The 23,371-nt window shown below is 60.0% G+C and overlaps 2 protein-coding genes across 2 annotated transcripts; both read right to left on the reverse strand.

Moving 5' to 3' along the window:
* Positions 1-215: 215 nt before the first annotated feature.
* On the reverse strand, positions 216-5,120 carry TNF (tumor necrosis factor). The gene is made up of 4 exons (XM_032777002.2): positions 4,213-5,120; positions 3,561-3,603; positions 2,672-2,734; positions 216-2,118 (listed from the first exon to the last, which is right to left on the reverse strand). Exons 1-4 carry the CDS (start codon positions 4,390-4,392, stop codon positions 1,682-1,684), a joined length of 723 nt encoding a protein of 240 aa, XP_032632893.1. The 5' UTR covers positions 4,393-5,120; the 3' UTR covers positions 216-1,681.
* Positions 5,121-12,424: 7,304 nt separating this feature from the next.
* Positions 12,425-13,326, reverse strand: LTA (lymphotoxin alpha). The gene is made up of 3 exons (XM_075071497.1): positions 13,311-13,326; positions 13,079-13,267; positions 12,425-12,831 (listed from the first exon to the last, which is right to left on the reverse strand). The coding sequence occupies exons 1-3, from the start codon at positions 13,324-13,326 to the stop codon at positions 12,425-12,427; spliced, it is 612 nt and encodes a 203-aa protein (XP_074927598.1).
* Between the last annotated feature and the right edge of the window lie 10,045 nt (positions 13,327-23,371).

Genomic DNA, 23,371 nt, shown 5'->3' on the forward strand with positions numbered 1-23,371 from the left:
CCTAGAAGATCAGGGTTGGAAGGGACCTCGGGAGGTGTCTAGTCCAACTCCCTGCTCAAAGCAGGGCCAATCCCCAGACGGAGTTTTGTCCCAGATCCCTGGGTGGCCCCTCAAGGATTGAGCTCACAACCCTGGGTTTAGCAGGCCAATGCTCAACCCACTGAGCTGTCCCTCCCCCTGGTCAGCCTGAAAGAGACACAAGCCCAGTTCAAATCTCCATTTCCAAGGTTTATTGGTTGGCCTGGTTCACAGGCTGTTTCATTCAAAAGACAAACAGCTGTTCCCTCCCCGCACAGTGGAATAAACACACAATAAATAACCACAATAAATAAAATAACCCACAATACACACGAGAAAACCAGGAGCGGCGAGAGATTCGGCCTGGCAAACATTCGACGAGTTAGACACGGGAGCCCCACCCCCAGCATGTGACATTTTAACATAAAACGTAAGACAATTGAAATCCCCGAAGAGACGTGAGATCAGGGATTCGACAGGAAACTGTATCTCAGATACAAATATCTCTTCCCCTCACAATGAGAACATCTTTCCGTGGAGTAACCCAGGAGTCCTGGCCCCTGACCCCCCCTGCTCTAACCACGGGACCCCACTCCCCTCCCAGAGGCGGGAAGAGAACCCAGGAGTCCTGGCTGTGTGTAATATACATCCATATAGCCAACTAGGGTCATATATACACCGTATACGTAAAGGGACCCTACACCGAATCTGTACCGAAGGGGGCAGTGTGTAGTCCAGCCACCACAAAGCACTCGCAGCAACATGGCAGGTTGGTGTGAGGTTGTGTTGCTGCTCAGGTCAAAGAGTAACACAATGTCACACCCTCCGCCAGCTTGATTTGGAGGATGGCTCTCTTGTTGGAAAGAAGATTTTGTCTCACACACGCACACTGAAAATCTGGGTGTTTTGTAAACACACAAACTCCCAGAATTGCCAAAAATTGGTGTGGGTTTGGGTCAAACACCCACAGGCAACATCCCTGTTTGTGTGTGTGTATGTACACAAAACTGTCTATTATCTGCAGTTGTGTGAGACAAATACACAAACATTGCCTGCGGTTTTGTGGGTCTATGTGTAGACACACCCACTACCCCCTTCTGATGTGTATATAGAATCTTAGAATTTGTGGACGGATACACACACATGCACAATGGCCTATAGTTGTCATAGGTGTGTACAACACACACAAAAATCTCTCCGTGCACCAGCACAGCTTCGTTAACCCCAATAAATATAAATACATAAATAAATAAATTATTAGCCACAATAATTAGCCATAATAACCATAAAAATAACACAATATCAGTTAACACAACATTTTTGTAGGTCAGCGGCTCTGACCTGGTTCTTGTTTTGTTTTACCAAGATGCAACCCAATGCCCCATCCTGACCGCCACAGAGAGGCCAAGTCTAGAGAAATTGTCGTCCGCTCTTGTCCCTTGAGGTGGGCACATGGGACATATTGGCAGAGAAGCATAAAGGATGTCCAGAGAGGGGTTCTGATCATCTCTGATAGTCAGTTTGATGTGGTGGGATGCGGGGTGGTAGTCTTGGCTTTGGAGGCCAGTTGGGTAGGAGGATTGAAGGGTTGACTGAGGATGGAAGATGGTGGGTTGACTAAGGATGCAGGATGCATTGGCCAAGGATGGAAGACAGCAGATCATTATTGGGGAGCTCCTAATTCCAATGCGATCACCCCAAAATACACCTGCCCATTGCTGTCCAGATCTAAATATTGGGCTGAGTCGATTTCAGAGGAGATCTCATCGCCTTTCATCAACTGGAAGACAGCTCCTTGGTAGATGGACTCAAACCACACCCCCTCCTTATTCTCGGCAGCCTTGGACCCCTCGCAGAACGACTTGATGGCCATCAGCAAGGGAACATTTTCTGGGTACTCGACGGAGTAGCGAAAGATGGTATGCCGGAGAGGAATGGACTCCTCTGGACATTTGTCTCCCTTGAAGACCACCTGGGAGTAGATGAAGTAGAGGCCGTCGGACGGGACCACCAACTTGTTGTTTACCAGTGTCATCCCGTTCTGCATCATGGTGTGTGCCACTTTGTCAGTCCAGATCAGCTCTTTGGAATCACTGGATGCTGGGAGGGACAGAAGAAGAGAGACGTGGTCAAAACCCAGCAGGATCATTCCCTATGGTCCAGCTATGAGTGGTCAAACCCTACCTGGATTGTCCCCTGTGATCAATCTACCCAGGCTTCGGCCTACATCATCCCCCAAAATGATAACTCTTGGTCCTAACCCTAGTCTCTTCCCTGTAGTCGATCTACCCAGGGTTTGGCCTACAACACAATCCAGTGATGACGTGCCTAATCCTTGACAAGACTAGGCCAAAACCTAGAGGGAGTGAACCCCCTGCTGTCTGGCATCTCCCGAACTTCAGGCTACAACTTCCATGTAACCCAAATCTTTGGGCTCCATCACCCCAACAGACAGGGCCCTTCCCCTCTGCGTTTACGTCTATGAATAGATGTGCACCAGTGGCTGTGGAAATGTGTGCTCGTGGATGAGTGTGTCTTTGTTTGTCTGTTGCCTGCCTCAGACATAGAAACCCCCACCCACAAGCATCCCCCCCACCCACATAGGGCCCAGTTCCTCAAACCCTCCCCCATCTCAGCTGTAAATTCCTCTTACCTACGACATGAGCAGCTGGCTTTTTCAGCGACTGGGCTTGCAACTTCATCGTCATAGGACCTGCTTCAGAAAGAACAAATGGACAGTCAGACAGATCTTCCCTGGTTCACCTGCCCTCCCCACACCTCCCCTGGCTAATGACTTCGTCTTCTCTAGGTCAGCTTCAGAGAGCCCCGGATCAGTGGAAGGCTCCCAGGCTGGGGGGCCAGGATTTAAACCCATAACCTTGCAGTCCCTAGGTTGGGGAATCGCTGATCTCCTCCTGCTAGGTCACTACACTGCATGGAAGAGGAGAACTGGGATAGAATTGTGTTGGATGCGGAAGAAGGACAGATTTTGGTGGGGATGGGTCAGGCTCCCGGGAGGGGAGTTAAGGTGATATTGGGGCGGTATCTTTGCTCCGGATGCTCCAGTCTCCCAACATTCAGTTGCTCTCCATGTTTTGGAGGAGCGGAGCCACCTCCCTGAAGCTTTGGGGAGGTCCATAAGCTCTCGGGGACGATCACCGTCTGTGGTGGCTCAACATCCAGAGCGAGATCCCAGATGTGGCCAGAGCGAGGTGAGATGTGCAGGGCGATGTTTTCCCAAAGGGGCCAGCAGCATTGTCCGTTCTATTCCCTTCCACCATGTCAGATTCGAAACACCTTCAGTGACCGTGATTTTACAGGGAAATCCTGAGCCAGCAGCCTCGGAAAAAACCCAGAGGCATCTCGGGTCAGGCAACGGGACAGAACTATGGAGACTAGTTGCAATTTGCTGGCCCTTTTGGGAAGATGATTGAGGGTCAGTAATTAGATCTGTGGTAAATCTGGCAAGAGAAATCTCATCTGGGGAGGGGCGATGCGGCTTAGAGGCTAATGTTGGAAAATAAAGCTTGAGAAATACTTACTAAGTTGTTGTGTGTGGCCCGGACTCCTGGGTTCTTTGGGATCCTGGCAAAGAGAGAGAGAGAGGAGAGTTGAGTACAGAGGTTACAAAGTCAAAGCCGGAGTGTGTGTTGGGTGCTGTGTGTGTCACACCCTGCAAGAAGCAGAGCCGTTCACATCATTACACACGGCACAGGCAGCGGACGAGACAAACATGGCCCAGCAAGCCAGGCACATGCAAGTGAAATGAGAAATACAGACAACACAAAACACACACCCAGATGAAAACACAGTCACCAGATAGATACATGGCCTCTAGGCAAAACACACCTGGGAAGACAGATAGACAAAACCCACACCCGACGTGTTCGCAGGCAAACGGGCAGAGAAATACAAAGAGACACACAACTCAACGCAGGCCAGACTGCAATTGTGTGGTTAAAACCACACAAATGCCCCCGGCCACGAGGACACACATGCGTGCACACAAGCATCCGAGCCGCACACGTGTGGACAAACCACACATGCACACATCAGAGCCACAGGCGGGGAGCTGAAACCCACCCACAGACAAAGACACACTCCAGCAGACACAATCGGCGGCAGATGGCCACAGATCGCGTCAGGCTCCCTGGCTCGGGGGGGTTACGCCCCCACCCTGGCGTCGCGGCTCACCTGGCTGACCAAGGGCCCCCCGTTTCTGAAATGCAGCAGGGCGAAGACGGCCGTGGCGCCCACCAGCAGCAGAAAGGAGCAGATGCTGAGGCATTTCCAGCGGCCGTTGGCGGGTCGTGACTCCCGCACCACGATAACGCCCCCCTTCTCGATGTCGCAGACCAGACTTTCGGTGCTCATGGCCGCGGGTTTGGCTGGGCTTGGGGCAGGGATCTCCAGGGTTAGCTTCTCGCCGGGCGAAGTTAGCAGCTGGCACTGGGCGAATTCCCGGGATTTCAGTGACGCCGGCAGGTGGATGGAGCCGATTTCCCCGGATCGAAGGGGTGAATTTAGCTGGTTTCCCTGGGCAAATTCAGCCGATTCCACGGCACGAATTCAGCTGTGAAACAGGCGAACGTGGGGAATTTCACCTGAGCTGCTGGATGAATTGAGCCAATTTCAGAAGGTGAATCGAGTTGATTTCCCCGAGCAGAGCAACGAATGGGAGCGGATTTCACCCTCTGAGTCTAGTCAGTTTCCCCGGCGTGGATCTCAGTTGTGCCTCAGTTTCCTTCCCCTTTGCGTGGTCGGCAGCTCTTGTCCTGGGGTGATTGATGAGTGGAGAAGAGTGGCAGCCTCGAGGCGTCGGCTCCTACTTATACGCCTCCTGCCTGCGCTTTGGATCCGCCCAGCCGCCTCCCCCATGACACGGGAGGAAATTTTCGAGCTCCGAAGCCGCCGCCCACAGAGAAGGAAGGAAAGACGAGAATCTGAGATGGCGAAAGGCGGGAAGAGGAAAAAGCTGAAAATAGAAGGCGTCAAAAGCAGAAGTGGGACCAGTGGCTGGAACGGTGGTTTTGGGGAGCGAGGAGGTGTGAATCCAGCTCTGGAGAGGGTGGGGGGAGCCCCCCGGGGATACCGGGGTCCCCACCTCCCACACCGCCGTGCTGGGACCCGGCGTCTGGGGATCTCTGTCGGGGGGGCGTGTGTGTGTGTGTGTGTAATTGTGTGGGTCACTGTGTGGCTAGCTGTGTGTGAGTCTCTCTGTGTGTAGTTGTGTTTGTGTGTGTAGTTGTGTGTGGATCTCTCTGTGTGTCCAATTGTGTGTGTGTGTGTGTGTCTGGTTGTGTGTGGGTCACTTTGTGTGCAGTAGTGTGTGTGCCATTGTGTGTGTTTGTGTAGTGGTGCGTGAATCTTGTGTGTGTGTGTGTAGTTGTGCGCGGGTCTGTGTGTGTGTGCAGCTATGTGTGTGTAGTTGTGTGTGGGTCTGTGTGTAGCTCTGTGAGTGTCTAGTTGTGTGTAGTTGTGTGTGTGTGTGTGTAGTTGTGCAGGTGTGTGTGTAGTTGTGTGTGTGGGTCTGTAGGTGTGTGTGTACCTGTGATGAATCTGGGCTGATCAGCTCGGGGGGAACCCACCAGACCCCCACCCCAGCCGTAGAGGTGAGACTGGCTGGATCTAACCCACAGCTGCTCAGGGAGCCAGGGTCTCCCCACGGGGTTATCCGGGGGGCTGGCTCTCAAGGCTGGCACGTGTGGGGGGCTCTGTAGTGGGGACCCCTAAACCCCACGACAGGGTGGGAAGTCAAAATGCCTTTGGCAGGCGTCTCGCCGCCTCGCCCTCCCCTAGGGGAGCTTAGGGAGCTCAGATCTTAGTGTCAGCAAATGTTGCGGGAGGGCCGTCAGGAGTGGGGGGGACAAAGCCACTGGGGTGAGGGGCTGCGTCTAGGTCTCTCCTCTGACCCCCACCCCAAGCCGGGGTGTGTGTGTCATTATTTGGGGGCTTAAATTTTAGCACCAGCAAAAAAAATGTTGGGTAGGGAGGGGTCAGACTTGGGGGGGACTGTAGGGTGGGAGGAGTATAGATGCCCCTACCCCGGCCCCCCAAGTGATCCAGTGACAGGCAGAGCTAGTGGGCGAACAACCGGAGACACAGTCAGAAGCTGGGGGGCAGCGGTGGGATCTGGAGAGATCAGGGTTTGGGGGGGGCTGTTTCCCAAGTCTCCCCCGTCGCCCCCCTGGCCCAGCCTCCCACCACACGGGAAAATCCGAGCACCTGAACGTTCAGGCCTCTTGAAACAAGAATCTGACTTGGAGTTTTCCGCCACTTTCTTCTGCTTTCGCTTCCACCGCCAGGAGGCAAAGTGAAAACGGCCTTTCGGGCTGCGTTTCAGTTTTGGTTCTGCCTCGTCCCGGGGCCGGGGGGTCCCGTTCCCGCCCCCCTGAGCCAGCCAGTCCTTGCCCCATTCCCGCCCCCCTGAGCCAGCTGGTCCCTGCCGGCGCCCCCCAGAGGGGACAGGCCCTGTGCCCCATTCCCTGCCCCCCTGAGCCAGCCAGTCCCTGCCCTGGGGCCCGGTGGGAGCTGGTGCCCCCCACAGGGGACAGGCCCCTGCCCCATTCCCTGCCCCCCTGAGCCAGCCCATCCCCTGGGGCTGGTGGGAGCCAGCGCCCCCTAGAGGGGCCAGGCCCCCTTGCAATGGGGCCGAGCGCAGGGAGGAGCCGGGCTGGAACCAGGCCCCTGCCGGTCGCTCTGCCAAAGCTGAGCCTGAGCTGCCCCCTGCTGGCCGCGCTAGGGAACGGCAGGACTCGGCTCCGGGGTTCCCGGGTGGTTTGTCTTTGCCCTGGGGGATCCCGGCCCCCAGGCGCCCCTGCCCCCCACCCCGTCAGTCGGACAGACAGCGCTAGCCACCCCCACACCCCTCTTCTAGCTAGCGGGCTGTTTACACAGCCCTCCGTCCCTCCATCCATCGCCAGACACCTCGTCCATCCATCCCTCCGTCCCTCCATCCACCATCGCCAGACACCCCATCCATCCATCCATCCATCCATCCATCCATCACCAGACACCCCATCCATCCATCCCTCCGTCCCTCCATCCATCCATCGCCAGACACCCCATCCATCCATACCATCCATCCATGCCATACCATCCAATCACAGACACCTACATCCATCCATACCCTCCGTCCTCCACCATCCATCACCAGAACCACCGCAATCCCTCCATCCCTCAATCCCTCCATGCACCAAGACACCTCGTCCATCATCATCAACCAAGACACCCCATCCATTCCATGGCCCCTCCATCCCTCAATCCCTCCACACCAAGATACACCTATCGTCCAGGCCATACCATCACCCAGACAACCACCATCGACATCCATCCTCCCATCCCATCCATCACCAACACCATCGTCATACCACCAATCACCAGACAGCCCACATCCACCATGCCCTCCATGCCCTCCATCACGCAGACACCTCGTCATACCATAGCCCGCCAATCACGACAGACACCCATCGTCATACCATCCCATGCCTCCATACCATGCCAACACCACCAATCATCCATCCTATCCATCCATGCACCATAACAACAGACCACCCCATCCAACTATCCCTCCGTCCCTCCATCCACACCAGGACACCTCAATCCCTCCATCCGCCATCACCTAGACACCCCATCCCCCAATGCCATCCAATCACCAGACATCCCATCCATCGCACCCTCCGTCCCTCCATCCATACCATTACGCCAGATCCCACGCACCATCCATCCATCATTCCATCCATCCAGCCCAGCCATCACCAAGAACACCCCATCCAATTAACCGTCCCCCGTCCCTACCTCCATCCATCGGCCAATCACCACCATCCATCATGACAATCCATCCATCGCCTCCACACCAGACATCCATCCATGATCCATCCATCCGTCCCTACCAACCATCCATCGCCAGAACACGCCCATCTCATCATCCATCCAATACCATTCAATCCCATCCCTCCATCACAAGAACATCCCATCCATGCCATCCTCCATCCATCCATACCTCCAATCGCCAGACAACCGAACATCCATCCAATCCATCCAATCCATCTCATCACCAGACAACCCCATCCATCCCTGCCGTCCCTCCACCAACACCAGAAACCTCGTCCATACCACCCTCCGCCATCATCCATCCATCGCCAACACCCAATCCATGCCATTACCATCCATTCATTATCCATCACCAGACACCCCCATCATCCATCCCCTCCGTCCTCTCCATACCATCACCACAACACCCAGCCCTCCATCCTCTCCAATCCCTCCACTCACACCTGAGACACCATCGTCCATCCATCCATCACCAGACACACCCATACCATACCATCCCTCCATACCCATCCATCACCAGACACCTCGTCCTATTCCATCCATCACCATAAAACAGACACCCCCACCATCCATCCCTCCATCCCTCCATCCACCAACACCTCGTCCATCATCCACTCAGTCACCCAGACACCCATACGTCCATACCACCCTGGCCTACAATCCATTGCCAAGAAACACTACAACATCCATCCTCCCTACGTCCCTCACTCCATCCATCGAGCCAAGCACACCCATCCCATCCCTCCATCCATTCCATCACCAGACACCCCATCCATCCCCCTCCATCCCTCCATACACCAGACCACCCCCATACATCCACCCTACCATCCCTCCATCCACCATCACCAGACACCCATCGCCCATCACCAGACACACCATCCATCCATGCCCTCCATTCCCTCCAGTCCATCCATGCACCATGACTACCACCATCCATCCCTCCGTCCCTCCAATCCATCACCAGACACATCGTCCCACCATCCATACCATCCATCAACCAACACCCCATCCACCATCCTCACTATCCATCCCTCCATCCATCACCAGACACCTCGTTCATCCATCCATCCCTCCATCACCAGACACCCCATCCATCCATCCCTCCATCCCTCCATCACCAGACACCCCATCCCTCCATCCCTCCATCCATCCATCACCAGACACCCCATCCATCCCTCCGTCCCTCCATCCATTGCCAGACACCCCATCCATCCCTCCATCCACTCACTCCCACATCCTCCGTCTCTCCCACCATCCACCCGTCCCTCTCTCCCTCCACCCATCACCAGACACCCATCCATCCATCCATCCCTCACCCCCCACATCCTCTGTCCCTCCCTCCCTCCACCCGTCCAACTCTCTCTCCATCCATCACCAGATACCCCATCCATCCATCCACTCACCCCCACGCCCCTCTTCTAGCTAGCGGGCCGTCTATACACCCCTCCGTCCCTCCCTCCATCCACTCGCCCCACCCCACATCCTCCATCAATCTCTCACCCCGCTGTCCCCCCGCCCACCCCCGTCTGGCTCTGGCTGGGCTCCGAGGTGACCCCTTCCCCTCCATGGCAAACCCACTTGGCTTGCACACGCCCTAGGCCCTGGCACATCCCCCCCACCCGGGGGTCGCACGAAGGTGCTGGCGAGCAGAGGCCTGGGCGGAGGGAGGGAAGTCTGGGGGCCGACACCCGCTGGGTCCTGGGGCTGGGTTTGCAGCCGCTCATGGGCCAGTGCCCCCCACTGGGACTCCAGCTGCGGGGGCGGGTGGCAGGTGGCCAAGCCCAAGATAGCACCGTCCACCGCCCCCGGCAATCCCCACCCCAGGGCCGGTTACCCCGAGCGGTCACTCCTGGGGGCAGGATCAGGGGCCGGCCACAGACAGCCAGGAAGCCGGCGCACGAGTTGGCTGTGGTGACACCAGCTGCCCGCTCGGGCACCGAACTGGGCTGGATCCATGAAGGAGCCGGTGCTCTTGCTGGCGGGGGGGCCGACCAGGTAAAGATTGGTTGTTGGGCACCACCGGGGTCTGGGACTCGCCGGCCGGTCCAGGAAGGCACCGCCGGGGTCGGGGCCTCGCTGGCCAGTCCAGGAGGACACAGCAGGTGAGGGAACCTCTGGGAAAGCATCCAGCCAAAACCGGCCCCGCGCCAGCGCCGGAGCCCGGGCGAGGATCTGAAAATGGAAAATGCCGTAACCCCCCCGGGGAGGTTTCCGAAGAGCCCCCGGCGAGATTCACCCCCGAGGCCGAGAGAGAGAGAAGATGGGGCTGGCAGGAGGGAGCTGCTGTCACGCCCTGGCGGTGGGGGGCACCAGGGGGTGCTCCGGATGGGGGAAGGAAGCCCTGCCCCCCCCCGGTTACGGAGCCTGGCGGGAAGCCGAGGGGGGTAGTTGCTGCTCTGGGTGTGGGGGGAAGGATGCTTGGGCTGGTCAAACCGGACGGGGCCCACGTGCTGGAGCTGGACCGGGCCAGGAAGGGGGCTGGGCACCAGTGGGTCTGGTGGGGCTTTCAGACCCCGGAAGGGGTACGATACGGTGACCTGCCGGGGGGGGGTCACAAAGAGGGAGCCCCCTGAGTCCGGGGTCAGGGGGCAGTGCCGGGAAGGTGCACCTGAGAGCTTATGCCCAGACTCAGCCACAAGGGGGCGCCGGGCGGAGGAGGGTGTTATTTACCCCTCATCACACACGAATTAACCAACAGCAGGTTTAACACCAACAGAAGGAAGTTTTTCTTCACCCAAGGCACCGTTAACCTGGGGAACTCCTCGCCACAGGACAGTGTGAAGGCCAAGACTAGAACAGGATTCAAAGATGAGCTAGAGAAGTTCCTGGAGGATGGGTCCATCGATGGCTAGTAGCCAGGCCGGGCAGGGATGGTGGCCCCGACCTCTGTTTGCCAGACACTGGGAATGGGCAACGAGATGGATCACTCGATAACTACCCTGGTCTGTTCATTCCCTCTGAGGCACCTGGCACCGGCTGCTGTCGGAGACGGGACACTGGGCTAGACGGACCGTTGCTCTGACCCAGTCTGGCCGCTCTTATGTCTGCCCTCAGCACCTTGCCGAGGAGATCAGCGTCATTGTACCAGTGGGGAAACTGAGGCACAGTGGGGTGGAGAACCCAGGTGTCCGAGGTGGGGGTGTCCCAAACTAAAGTGCTGCCCATTAGGATGACCTTGATCTTGTCAGAGCTGGGGGCTGTCCCAGGGGAGCCCCTCCCCCTTTGGGGGGCTGCATCAGTCAGGGAGCCCCTCCCTCCCATTTAGGGGGTGTGTCCTAACGTGAGGGAGCTCCGCCCACTGGGGAGGTGTGTCCCAGCTGAACCAGTCAGATCCACCCCCCTTTACAAGCCCCTCCCGCAAGCCCCCTCACCATTTGTGGGGTGCGAGCGGGGGTGGGGATTTGAACCCTTCCGGCGCAGAGAAACAAGATAAAACCACCAGGGAGACCAGGCCCGAGTCCGGCTTTAATTCACTGACAGGTCATAAATAAATACATTCGTGGGGGGGCCGAGAGGGGACCCTGCCCCCCCAGCTGCCCCCCATCATAAATAAATAATTTACAATACAGCCCCATAAATAAATAGCTCTGCCTCCCCCGCCCCCCAATTCCCCCGATCCACAGCTCCCCTGCTGGGGGTGGGGTCCTGGGCACCCCCAGGAACACAGAGATGTACCCCAGTAACTTGGGGGGGGTCACCTGCCCCCTGAAAACTATCAGGCAGGGCTCCTGTCAGTGGAGCTGCCCCAGCTCCAAGAGGGGGAGAGTTGGATGAAACACATTTTGGGGTGCTGTGGGGAGGCCTGAAAAAGCTGCACCCCAGACTTTCTCTTTCTAACTATGTGTGGGGTGTTGCATTCATCCACACACCCCAAATCCAGGAGGACATTATGACCATCTAGCAAGGGGTACCCCTATAATTTGGGGGTGTCTATTCCCTGAACCCCCAAAGTATCTCTGCATTTCCCCCCAATCAGTGTCACTGTGGTCCCACTTTTGAAGGGGAACAGCTGCAAGAAACTATCCTGAATTCTCCAGAATCTCACCTACACCCCAAATCTCAGCTTCACTGCTTAATTAAATCAAAAGGGACCCCAATAAAGTTGGGGGGTCTAATCCTGAACCCCTCCAAAAATTCTGCTGCTTCCCCCTTCCACTGGAGGTGGGGTTAATCCAGTCACCACAACATGGCAGAGCAGCCTATAAACTAAAATTGAGGGCACCCCCCAATAATTTACGGGTGCAGCTGACCACCAAAATATTCTGAGGATTCCCCATTAATAGTACTGCTATTAAAATCCCCCCAAATCCTAGTGCACCCAGAGCATTAAACGGGGCTGTGTGTGCGCAGAAAATTTGGGGGTGCATTAACTGGAACTCCCACAATATTTTGAGGCTCCTCAAACCCCATGGCTGTTCTTACACCTCCAGGCCCACACTGCAGAGCCCTGATCCCAGGGGTGCCCCATCAATAAGTGCACCCTGATCATTTTGGGGTACAGTAAGGTGAACCCCTTCAAAGATCCCCCCCTGCACCGGCCCAGCAGCTCCAGCCCACCCCCAAACCGAGCAGGTCACAGGGCGAACGCCCCGAATGACAGAGTGCCCTGGCCCGCCAGCAGATGCGCCTCCCCCTCCGTCTGCGTGGACAGCCGGTCCCCCTTCTGCAGGGCAAAGGCTGCCCCCTGGTGGAGGGAGCGGTACCAGGGCCCCCCGCCGGGGCAGGCCGTTTTGTGGGCGCTCAGGATGGGGACGTCTCGGGGGTAGGTGTCGGAGAAGAGCAGCACGCGGTGCACCAGGACCAGGGGCTCGTCCCCCGCGGGGCAGGCGGCCCCCAGGAAGGACGCCTGGAAGTAGACGAAGTACATGCCGGAGGCCGGCACCACCAGCGAGTCGTTGGCCAGGCGGAAGCCGCCCCGGGTGAAGGAGGCGTCGACGTCGCTTCGCCAGCGGAGCCGCATGCCGGAGGGGCCGGGGTGCCCTGGGAGGAGAGGGGAGAGAAAGGAGAGGGGGGTTTCAAACCAGCGGCCGAAGGGCTCAGCCACCTGGCGGGTGGATCCGACCGCAAATGGCCGAGAAAAACCAGACATTGAGGGGGGATATTGTTTCTACCATTGTTCTAACCGGCACCCGCAGCGCGGCCCGATTCCAGCCTCCGCCAGCAGGAGGCGGCGCAGAGGGGCCCCATAGAGCAATGAAGGGAGCGTCCCCCAAGTCCGGCGACTCACCTACGAGATGGGCTGCGGGCGCGTGGGTCCGGTCAGCGCGCTGCCCCAGGGCGGGCCAGGGGGCGACTGTTGGGAAAGACAGAGACGATTCATTGCCATGGCCGAGGAGAGGCCCGGGGGAGGGGGGCAGAGCCGGACGCCTGGGTTCCCTGGAATGGATTCCAGACAAGAGTCCAGTTGGGGGTTGGCCTGGGGAGGGAGGTACTTACCGGCGTCTGCAGAGCCTCTGAACCCCCATCCAGCCTCATCTTCCGCCTGCAAATAAGGGGGGGATACTATGATAAAGCTCTGCTGGTGCCCCTCATTTCCGACCTGCAGCCCCCTGCCAGCCCAGCCCTGCCCCCCGCAGCTCTGCTGGTGCCCCTCACTCCCGACCCGCAGCCCCCGCTAGCCCAGCCCTGCTGGTGCCCCTCACTCCCAACCCGCAGCCCCCGCTAGCCCAGCCCTGCTGGTGCCCCTCACTCCCAACCCGCAGCCCCCGCTAGCCCAGCCCTGCCAGTGCCCCTCACTCCCGACCCGCAGCCCCTGCCAGCCCAGCCCTGCCGGTGCCCCTCACTCCCAACCCGCAGCCCCCGCTAGCCCAGCCCTGCCGGTGCCCCTCACTCCCGACCCGCAGCCCCTGCCCCCCGGCCGTGCCCCCACCTGTCTCTGGGAGTACCCGTACAGCACGGTGCCCAGCAACGCCCCCAGCAGGAGGAAGCAGGTGCCACGAAGCAGATGCCAGCAGAGATCCCTGCGGCTCTGGGGCCCCAGCTGCAGCAGGAGGGGCCCGGCCTGCTCTGACTGGGGCTGCATGGGTGGGGGGCTGAGCTGGGAGCCGGGGGGCTGGCGGGGACAGCGGAGCCGGCAGAGCTTGTGGCTGAGGCAAGGCGGCCGAGGAGCCTGTGATGAGGCAGCTGCCTGGCTCAGCTCTTTATAGGGGAAGGAGGCCTCAGGCAAGCTGAGGTCACTGGGGAACCCCGGCGTTCGGGGAACAGGCACGGATGCAATCTCGCAAGAGAGACAGAAACAGAGAGAGAGAGAGAGAGAGAGTCTGATTCACGTCCTCTGGCCCCAGGCCTCAGACACACAGATGGGGGGGCGTTCCTGGGGGGAGAGATAGATAGATAGATAGTTAGATAGATAGATAGAGGGGGTGTGTGGGGATAGATAGATAGTTAGACGGGGTGGCTGGGGATAGATAGATAGATAGAGGGGGTGTGTAGGGATAGATAGAGGGAGGGAGGGAGTGTCAGGATGGATGGATGGATGGAGGGGTTGGCTGGCTGGCTGGCTGCGTTGTATGGGGATGGATGGATGCAGAGGTTGTGTCGGGATGGATGAATGGATGGATGGATGGAGGGTGTGTGGGGATGGATGGATGGATAGATAGATAATGGGGATGGATGGATGGATGGAGGGGGTGTTGGGATGGATAGATAGTGAGGATGGATGGATGGAGGGGGTGTTGGAATGGATGGATGGATAGATAGTGAAGTGGATGGATGGATGGAGGGGGTGTGGGGATGAAGGGAGGCAGGAGAGAGGGAGCGGGTGTCAGGATGGATGGATAGATAGTGAGGATGGATGGATGGAGGGGGTGTTGGGATGGATGGATGGATAGATAGTGGAGTGGATGGATGGATGGAGGGGGTGTGGGGATGAAGGGAGGCAGGAGAGAGGGAGCGGGTGTCAGGATGGATGGATAGATAGATAGTGAGGATGGATGGATGGAGGGGGTGTCGGGATGGATGGATAGATAGATAGTGGGGGTGGATGGATGGATGGAGGGAGTGAGTGAGGGGATGTCAGGCTGGATGGATAGATAGATAGTGGGGGTGGATGGACGGTTGGAGGGGGTGTGGGGATGGAGGGAGGCAGGAGAGAGGGAGGGGGTGTCGGGATGGATAGATAGGTAGATAGTGGGGTTGGATGGATGGATGGAGGGGTTGGCTGGCTGGGGATGGATGGATGGATAGAGGGTGTGTGGGGAGGGATGGATGGATGCAGGTGTTGTGTCAGGATGGCTGGATGGACGGATGCATGGAGGGTGTGTGGGGGGATGGAGGGGATGGTTGGATGGATGGATGGATAGAGGGGTTTGATGAATGGATGGCAGGTGTGTGGGGATGGATGGATGGATAGAGGGGATGGATGGATGCACTGGTTGTGCTGGGATGAATGGATGGCGGGTGTGTGGTGATGGACGGATGGCTGGATGGCTGGTGTGGAGGGATGGATGGATGGAGGGAGGGGTTTGATGGACAGATGGATGGTGGTTGTGTAGGGATGGACGGATGGAGGGAGGGGGATGGATGGTGGTTGTGTGGGGATGGATGGATGAAGGGATGGAAGGGATGGGGGGATGGATGGATGGATAGATGGCGGGTGTGTGGGGATGGAGGGATGGATGGATGCAGGGGTTGTGTCGGGATGGATGGATGGATGGATAAATGGCGGGTGTGTGGGGATGGACGGATGGAGGGAGGGGTTTGATGGATGGATGGTGGTTATGTGGGGATGGATGGATGAAGGGATGGAAGGGATGGGGGGATGGATGGATGGATAGATGGTGGGTGTGTGGGGATGGAGGGATGGATGGATGCAGGGATTGTGTCGGGATGGATGGATGGTGGGTGTGTGGGGATAGATGGAGGGAGGGGATGGATGAATAGATGGAAGGGATGTGGGGATGGATGGATGGATAGATGGCGGGTGTGTGGGGATGGATGGAGGGAGGGGATGGATGAAGGGATGGAAGGGATGTGGGGATGGATGGATGGATAGATGGCGGGTGTGTGGGGATGGAGGGATGGATGGATGCAGGGGTTGTGTCGGGGGAAGCCCTGGTTCCCCTTCGTTTGGTCCCACACGTGGATCCCCCGAGGCGCGAGTGTCCAGAAATCGGCAGGCGGTGCCAGGAGAGCCACTGCCCAGGGCCGGGCACCCCGTGCCCGAGACGCAGGTCGCATGGCCCGGCTGGGGAGATGCAATGGCTCCAACAGCCCATTTTTTGGGGCTCAGACCCCCCGTGCTCCCCTTGTGGCACTGGGACGCCCAGTGTCACAACGGAGCCCAGGGATCATTAAACCCCAGCCGGGGCTGGGTCTCAGGGCTCCCTGTGTAACTCACCCCCAGGGCCACCCCAGAGCCAGTCGCATCTCAGTGCAGGGCCAGGGGTCCCCAGATAACCAGCCCCCTATGGCCCACCCCAGAGCCAGTCGCATTTCAGTGCAGGGCCAGGGGTCCCCGGATAACCAGCGCCCCATCACCCCAGAGGCGGCTGTGAGGGGAAGCGGAGGCTGGGGGTCCCCGGGTAACCGGCCCCCCACCCCACCCAGAGCCAGCCGTGAGGGGAGGCAGAGGCTGGGGGTCCCCGGGTAACCGGAGCAGACGCTGAATCAAGGTCCCAACCACTCGGCCTTGGCTGGGCCCCAGGGTGCGTGTCTGGAGCTGGGGGGGAGGGGGGACAACCTGGCCTCCCAGCCCCTCCCAGCCAGTGACCCCCCTCGCCCCGCTCTACAGGCACCCTCAGGTGGGACCCACAACAGCCCCACAACATACACATCAACTCAGACACAATCACGACCCCCCCCAGGCACGCATGCACACACACACACACCCCGACACAGCACACACACAAACTCATACAACACCCCACACCCCACAGACGGACACCACACAGAGAACACACTGCGCCCCCACACTCCACACCACACACACGCATTCAAACTCCCACGCACCCAGCACACACATACACACACAAACCGATGCACACAGAGAGAATACACCGCATAACACACACACACACACACAGAACATACCGCACCACACCACACCACACCACACACATACACACCCAGCACGCACACACACATACGCACAAAGAACAAGCCACACAACACACACATACCCATAGGAAACACACACACCCCCCCCCCCAGAGAACACTCCCCACCCCTTCCCCCCACACCACAGAGAACACACACACACACACAGAGAACACCCCCTCAGTACAAGTAGAACACACACACTCACACACAGACCCAGAGAACACACACACACACAACACCCCCTCAGTACAGGTAGAATACACACACACACACACCCCCCTAGAGAACACACACAGACCCCCCCCATGTCCCCAGTGAGTCTCAGTTTGGGGGGGGGTCCCTGTGGATGCAGGTGAGGCCCCCCCCCAGCTCCCCGATCCGCAGCCCCCCCGTCTCTCTCTCCATCTGGGCCCGTTTCCTTCCCTCCTTCCTCTCTTCCCGTAACTCAGCCGGGGCCGGGCCGGGCCGGGGCCGATTCTGTGTACCCCCCTCCCCGCCCCCACCACCTGAATTCCCCTGGCGCTGCCTTTCTGTGAAGGGGAAAGCGGTTGAGGTGAAGAAGGGAAGGAAACAGTCACAGCGAAAGAGGGACGGGCGGGCAGGCGGTTAACCGGGGGGGGGGGGGGGGGGCAGTTGGATGGGTGCCTGTGGCACGAGGAGCCCAGAGGCCATGGCGGGTGGGCAGGATCCCCCTGTGTGCAAGGGGGAGTTACTGGTGTGCAAATAGGGGGAGGGGTGAGGTTTAACCGGGCAGGGTTCTGTCGCACACGTGCAAACCCGGAAAAGCGTGCAAGGGTTGTTCCTCTGCCATGGTGGCTCACACATGTGCAAGCACAGGGCAAAGGTGTGTGTGCAAACGGTAAAGCATGCAAGAGGCTTTCACGTGCCGGGGGATCACACATGTGAGCACAGGGCAAAGATGTGTGTGCAAAGGGTAAAGCGTGTGAGTCTTTTACGTGCAATGGTGGCATGCACATATGCAAGCGTAATGCAAAAGCAGATGTGTGCGCGGTTCTGGATAACGGCACAGTGGATTTCTCAAGCCTTGTGCAATGGCTGAGCCGTGCAAGCTTTACACTGTGACCAGTCCCTCTGCCGGTAACATCGAGCGTCACCCGTGCATGTGGAGGCCACCCACGTGCAAGCACAGGGGGCTGAGTGTGCCCAGGCTGGGCATTCTGGACCCGCAGCCAGGGCTCTGGGCGTGTGTGATGGCTGGGAAGGTGCCCGCATGTGGCGGCTTTACAGGAACACGAGGGGCTGTTTGCTGGTGAACACTGGTGAATTTTGGGCGTGCAAAGAGTGCAAAGACAGGTGTGCAGGGCGTGCAAAGGGGATGAGGACTACACACTGAGGGAATCTCTGCCTGCATGCAAAAGGCGAGGTTCAGCCATGCCAATGGTGCTTGGCCACACGTGCGACGTGGGGTCACATGAAGGACGTTTCCATCGGTGCAAACAGTGCACTGACACTGGTGCAAAACCACGTCCCCCCAGTGTGTATCACTCCCCGCTCAGCCGGCACGCACTGAGAACACAGATTATTACAGGGCTGGGGACAGCCCCCCCCCCAACTCACCACCTGCAATCACAACCACCATCGGCCTCCCCCCTACCCCCCTCACCCGCTGTGCCAGAGACCCAGTCCCCGTCAGGCTGCTCCAAGCCCCCTCCCCACGCCCCCGGCTCGGCCTGACCATCCCCCGCCCACCAAACCCACATCCTGTCCCTCTCCGAAAATCAGCAGCTGCCGCACGGCAACCAGCCAGGCCCTGGGCCCCGGCCCTGCCGTGCTGCAGCCGGTGGCTTTTCTCGGGAACTCGCTCGGGCTGCGTCGACCCCGTTGTTGTTCCCCACAACTCCCACGCCTGCCCTGGGCCTGGCTCGCCACTAAAACCAAAGGCCTGCCTGAGCGTGGCCTGGCGAGACGCGCGAGCCTGGGCTGACGGCCCCCCACCCCCGCCGTCTTGGCCCCCCACACGATGGGACTCACTGGAGGTTACGTGATTTACGGGAACCCACCACGACTGCGCAGAGCTGACCCCAGATGGGCACCGGAGATAGGGCATGGCCAAGGAGAGGATGGGGGTCCAACCACACGCCCCAGATGAGCCGAGCGGCCTAGGAGAGAGGAAGTGATCGCAAACCACACCTGACCCGGATAGCGCCAGCCTCAGCTGGTCCCTGGCCATCCGTCAACAGGAGAACGTGGCTGCGAAATCGCCCCAGGTGCCCTGATTTGAAGGATGGGCAGAGCTAGTCGGAGCAGTTCAGCCGCTGCCCCGTGTCCAGGGCTGGTGACCGCAATTCAGGCTGGGAAACCGGAGACGATCGGCTCCGAGAAGAGCCGGGAGAACGATCACAGGGTCGGAAAACAGACCCTCCGTCCAGCCGAACACAGAGACCGATAAGGGGGTGACGTGATCCCAGTCCAGAAGTGCCCACACGTGATCACCGGCTCTGCAATCTAGCAGCTGAAGCCCCAGCCTGTGGCTAGAAGTTGCCACTGGCCAAGTTCAGCTGCCAGTTTTTAACAGAGAGGGGGATGAACCACTGAACAATTCCCCGGGTGGATTCTCCATCCTAACTCAGGCCAGGCTGGTTTTCTCAAAGATCTGCCCTCGCTCAAGTAGGCCCAAATTCAGGGAAGTCCTAGGCCCTGCGTTATGCAGGAGGTCCCGCCCGGACGTAGAGTCTACGAATCCTTATCTGCAGGAGCGCCGGGAGCGCCGATCCCAGACCAGGCTGCAGCGCAACCGGCAGAACAAAGGCCCGTTTGTTAGCGGTAGAAAAGAAAGTCTCTGTTGTTCCCGCCCGTGGAAGAAATAGGAGACGGTTAATCCCAAGTTTGGTTGGATCTAGTGTTCGGAAGTTGTTTCAGACCAAAGTCTGAGGGGCAGTGCCCCATCTCATGGCCCTGGGCCGGGGGACGGCGGGATTAGTCTACGTAGTTTATGGAAAGCCACCAGACACGTAAGCTAGGTCCGGCACAGAGCGCGGAGATCGAATCCGTCTAACTCACCTTGAAAGCAACCCGGGTCTGGGCAGCCCTGCTCTGGAAATGGCCACCCCAGACAGGGATGTGGGGAGCTCAGATGTTTGTACCCTCGGGGGACCCACCACAAACCCAGCCTAGCCCTAGGTGGCTCTGCTCCAGAGGGGCCCCCAAAGACCAGTCAGACACGGCGGTTTGGTCCACGTAGCTTCAGGGACCCCTCCCCAAACACGAGCGAGACCCAACGAAGGGGCAAGTCGCGGAGCTGGGTTGGGCGCCACCTCACAGATTTGCTGGGGAGGGGGGAAGGGTCCCAATCTCCTGGCAGAGCTGGACCGACCACTGTTTCAACCGCTGTTCCAATCGGCACCCGCAGCCGGTAGGATTAGGGCTGGAAGAGCCGCTCCTGGGACCCCAGGCTGGGAGCTGCTGTGGGAGGAGGATGCGAGGGCTGGTGACGTCGCCTGGCACGAGAGATCTTGGCTCATCAGGGAGTCTGTAGGGTGAGGTAACCAGGTTGCATAACCTGCGGCGTCTCTTCCACTCCCATCTGTGATATTTTTGGCTCTGGGATGCAGTGGGGTCACTTCTGCTTCCGGCTCCGGCGGCCAAGAGGTGGAAGAGAAAAATCTCTGACCGACGTGAGGGGTGGAAACAAATGTATCATGGAATTTACGTCCCGACCCGCAGCCCCCAGCACGGATGATGCCCCACAATCCCGACTCGCAGCCCCTGGGCCCCCCCAGCCCTGCTGGTGCCCCTCACTCCTGACCCGCAGCCCCTGCCAGCCCAGCCCTGCTGGTGCCCCTCACTCCTGACCCGCAGCCCCTGCCAGCCCAGCTTTGCCCCCCCAGCTCTGCCAGTGCCCCTCACTCCCGACCCGCAGCCCCTGCCAGCCCAGCCCTGCCCCCCCATCCCTGCTGCTGCCCCTCACTCCCGACCCGCAGCCCCTGCCAGCCCAGCCCGGGGCTCCCCACCCCCAGGCCAGGCCAGGCCAGCAGCGGTTGAAGCCGTTGGCAGGGGTGACTCACAGGCCGGGCTGAGGTAAAGCGGGAAAAGCCCTCGCTGAGGATGCGGTTTGGGGTGAACGGCCTCTGTCCCCAAGTGATACCAGAAATAGAGGCAGACGTTTCACTTTGTGTCTATGCAAAGCAGCCCAGGCTCAGGGGACAGGACAGAGGAGAATCTCCTGTTTTCAGATCCCCCATCTCTGACCTCCTCCGGCTCAGACCCACGGGCCCATCTACCCCGGCATCCCGCCTCCTCCCGCCCACCCCCGGTCAGACCCTGGGCCCATCTACCCCGGTATCCCACCCCGGCTCAGACCCACGGGCCCATCTACCCCGGTATCCCGCCTCCTCCCGCCCATCCCGGGTCAGACCCTGGGCCCATCTACCCTGGTATCCCGCCTCCTCCTGCCCACCCAGGGTCAGACCCTGGGCCCATCTACCCCGGCATCCCGCCTCCTCCCGCCCACCCCGGGTCAGACCCACGGGCCCATCTACCCCGGTATCCCGCCTCCTCCCGCCCACCGCGGGTCAGACCCACGGGTCCATCTACCCCGGTATCCCGCCTCCTCCCTCCCACCCCAGGTCAGACTCACGGGCCCATCTACCCCAGTATCCCGCCTCCTCCTGCCCACCCCATGTCAGACCCACGGGTCCATCTATCCCGCCTCCTCCCGCCCACCGCGGGTCAGACCCACGGGTCCATCTACCCCGGTATCCCGCCTCCTCCTGCCCACCCCGGGTCAGACCCACGGGCCCATCTACCCCGGTATCCGACCCCGGGTCAGACCCATGGGCCCGTCTACCCCGGTATCCCACCCCGGGTCAGACCCACGGGCCCGTCTACCCCGGTATCCCACCCCGGGTCAGAGCCACGGGCCCATCTACCCCGGTATCCCGCCTCCTCTCTCCCACCCCGGCTCAGACCCACGGGCCCATCTACCCTGGTATCCCGCCTCCTCTCTCCCACCCCGGCTCAGACCCACGGGCCCATCTACCCAGGTATCCCGCCTCCTCCCGCCCACCCCGGGTCAGACCCTGGGCCCATCTACCCCCGGTATCCCGCCTCCTCCCTGCCACCGCTGGGTCAGACCCACGGGCCCATCTACCCCGGTATCCGCCTCCTCCCCTCCCACCCTGGGTATCAGAGCCACGGGCCCATCCTACCCCGGTATCCCGCCTCCTCTCTCCCACCCCCGGGCCAGACCCACGGGCCCATCTATCCGGTACTCCCGCCTCCTCTCTCCCACCCGGTCTCAGACCCACGGGCCATCTACTGCAGTATTCCCGTCTCTCCTCCCACCCGCGGTCAGACCCTGGGCCCATCTACACCCGGCATCCCGCCTCCTCCTCCCACCCGGGTCAGAGCACGGCCATCTACCCCGGCATCCGCCTCCTCCCTGCCCACCCCGTCAGACCCACGGACCCATCTACCCCGGTACCCTCCCACCCGGGTCAGACCCAATGGCCCATCATACCCCGGTATCCGCCTCCTCCCTCCCACCCCGGGTCAGACCCTGGGCCAATCTACCCCGGCATCCCACCCCGGGTCAGACCCACGGGCCCATCTATCCCCGGCATCCCACCCCGTCAGACCCACGGGCCCATCTACCCCGTATCCTGCCTCTCCCTCCCACCCTGCGGTCAGAGCCACTGGGCCCATCTACCCCGGTATCCCGCCTCCTCTCTCCCACCGCGGTCCAGACCCACGGGCCCATCTATCCCGGTATCCCGCCTCCCTTCTCCCACCCCGGCTCAGACCACGGCCCATCTACTCAGTATCCGCCTTCCTCCCTCCCACCCCGGGTCGGACCCTGGCCCATCTACCCCGGCATTCCCCCTCCTCCCTCCCACCCGGGTCAGAGCCACGGCCCATCTACCCCGGCATCCCCGCCTCCTCTGCCCACCCCGGTCAGCACCACGGACCCATCTACCCCGGTATCCCACCCGGGTCAGACCCATGGCCCATCTACCCCGTATCCCGCCTCCTCCCTCCCACCCGGTTCAGACCCACGGGCATCTACCCCGGCATCCCACCCCGGGTCAGAGCCACGGGCCATCTACCCCGGCATCCGCCTCCTCCTGCCCACCCCGGGTTCAGACCCACGGGCCCATCTACCCGGCATCCCACCCCGGGTCAGAGGCCACGGGCCCATCTACCCCGGTATCCCGCCCTCCTTCCGCCCACCCCGGGTCAGAGCCACGGGCCCATCTACCCCGGCATCCCACCCCGGGTCAGAGCCACGGCCCATCTACTCCCGGTATCCCGCCTCCTCCCGCCCACCCCGGGTCAGACCCACGGGCCCATCTACCCCGGCATCCCACCCCGGGTCAAGCCACGGGCCCATTCTACCCCGGTATCCCGCCTGCGGGCCCAGTGAAAGGCGGAGGTTGATCACTGTTAATGTTCGGCCTGGAAATATTGGTCTCTGCTGCCGCCACGTGGCCGTTCCGCAGAACTGCAAGTCACACCCCCACGG

Source organism: Chelonoidis abingdonii, chromosome 12 (assembly GCF_003597395.2).
Source record: "Chelonoidis abingdonii isolate Lonesome George chromosome 12, CheloAbing_2.0, whole genome shotgun sequence".
NCBI classification, from domain to species: domain Eukaryota; kingdom Metazoa; phylum Chordata; order Testudines; family Testudinidae; genus Chelonoidis; species Chelonoidis abingdonii.

Excerpts from the sequence above, each read along its gene's own strand:
- LTA (XM_075071497.1), bottom strand. Across the intron at positions 12,832-13,078 it reads GCCCGCAGCCCATCTCGTAG|GGCACCCCGGCCCCTCCGGC; the intron begins GTGAGTCGCCGG and ends CTCTCCTCCCAG.
- TNF (XM_032777002.2), bottom strand. The coding sequence starts at position 4,392 with ATGAGCACCGAAAGTCTGGTCTGCGACATCGAGAAGGGGGGCGTTATC. Across the intron at positions 2,735-3,560 it reads GGGCCACACACAACAACTTA|CAGGTCCTATGACGATGAAG; the intron begins GTAAGTATTTCT and ends TTCTTTCTGAAG. Across the intron at positions 2,119-2,671 it reads GCCAGCTGCTCATGTCGTAG|CATCCAGTGATTCCAAAGAG; the intron begins GTAAGAGGAATT and ends TGTCCCTCCCAG.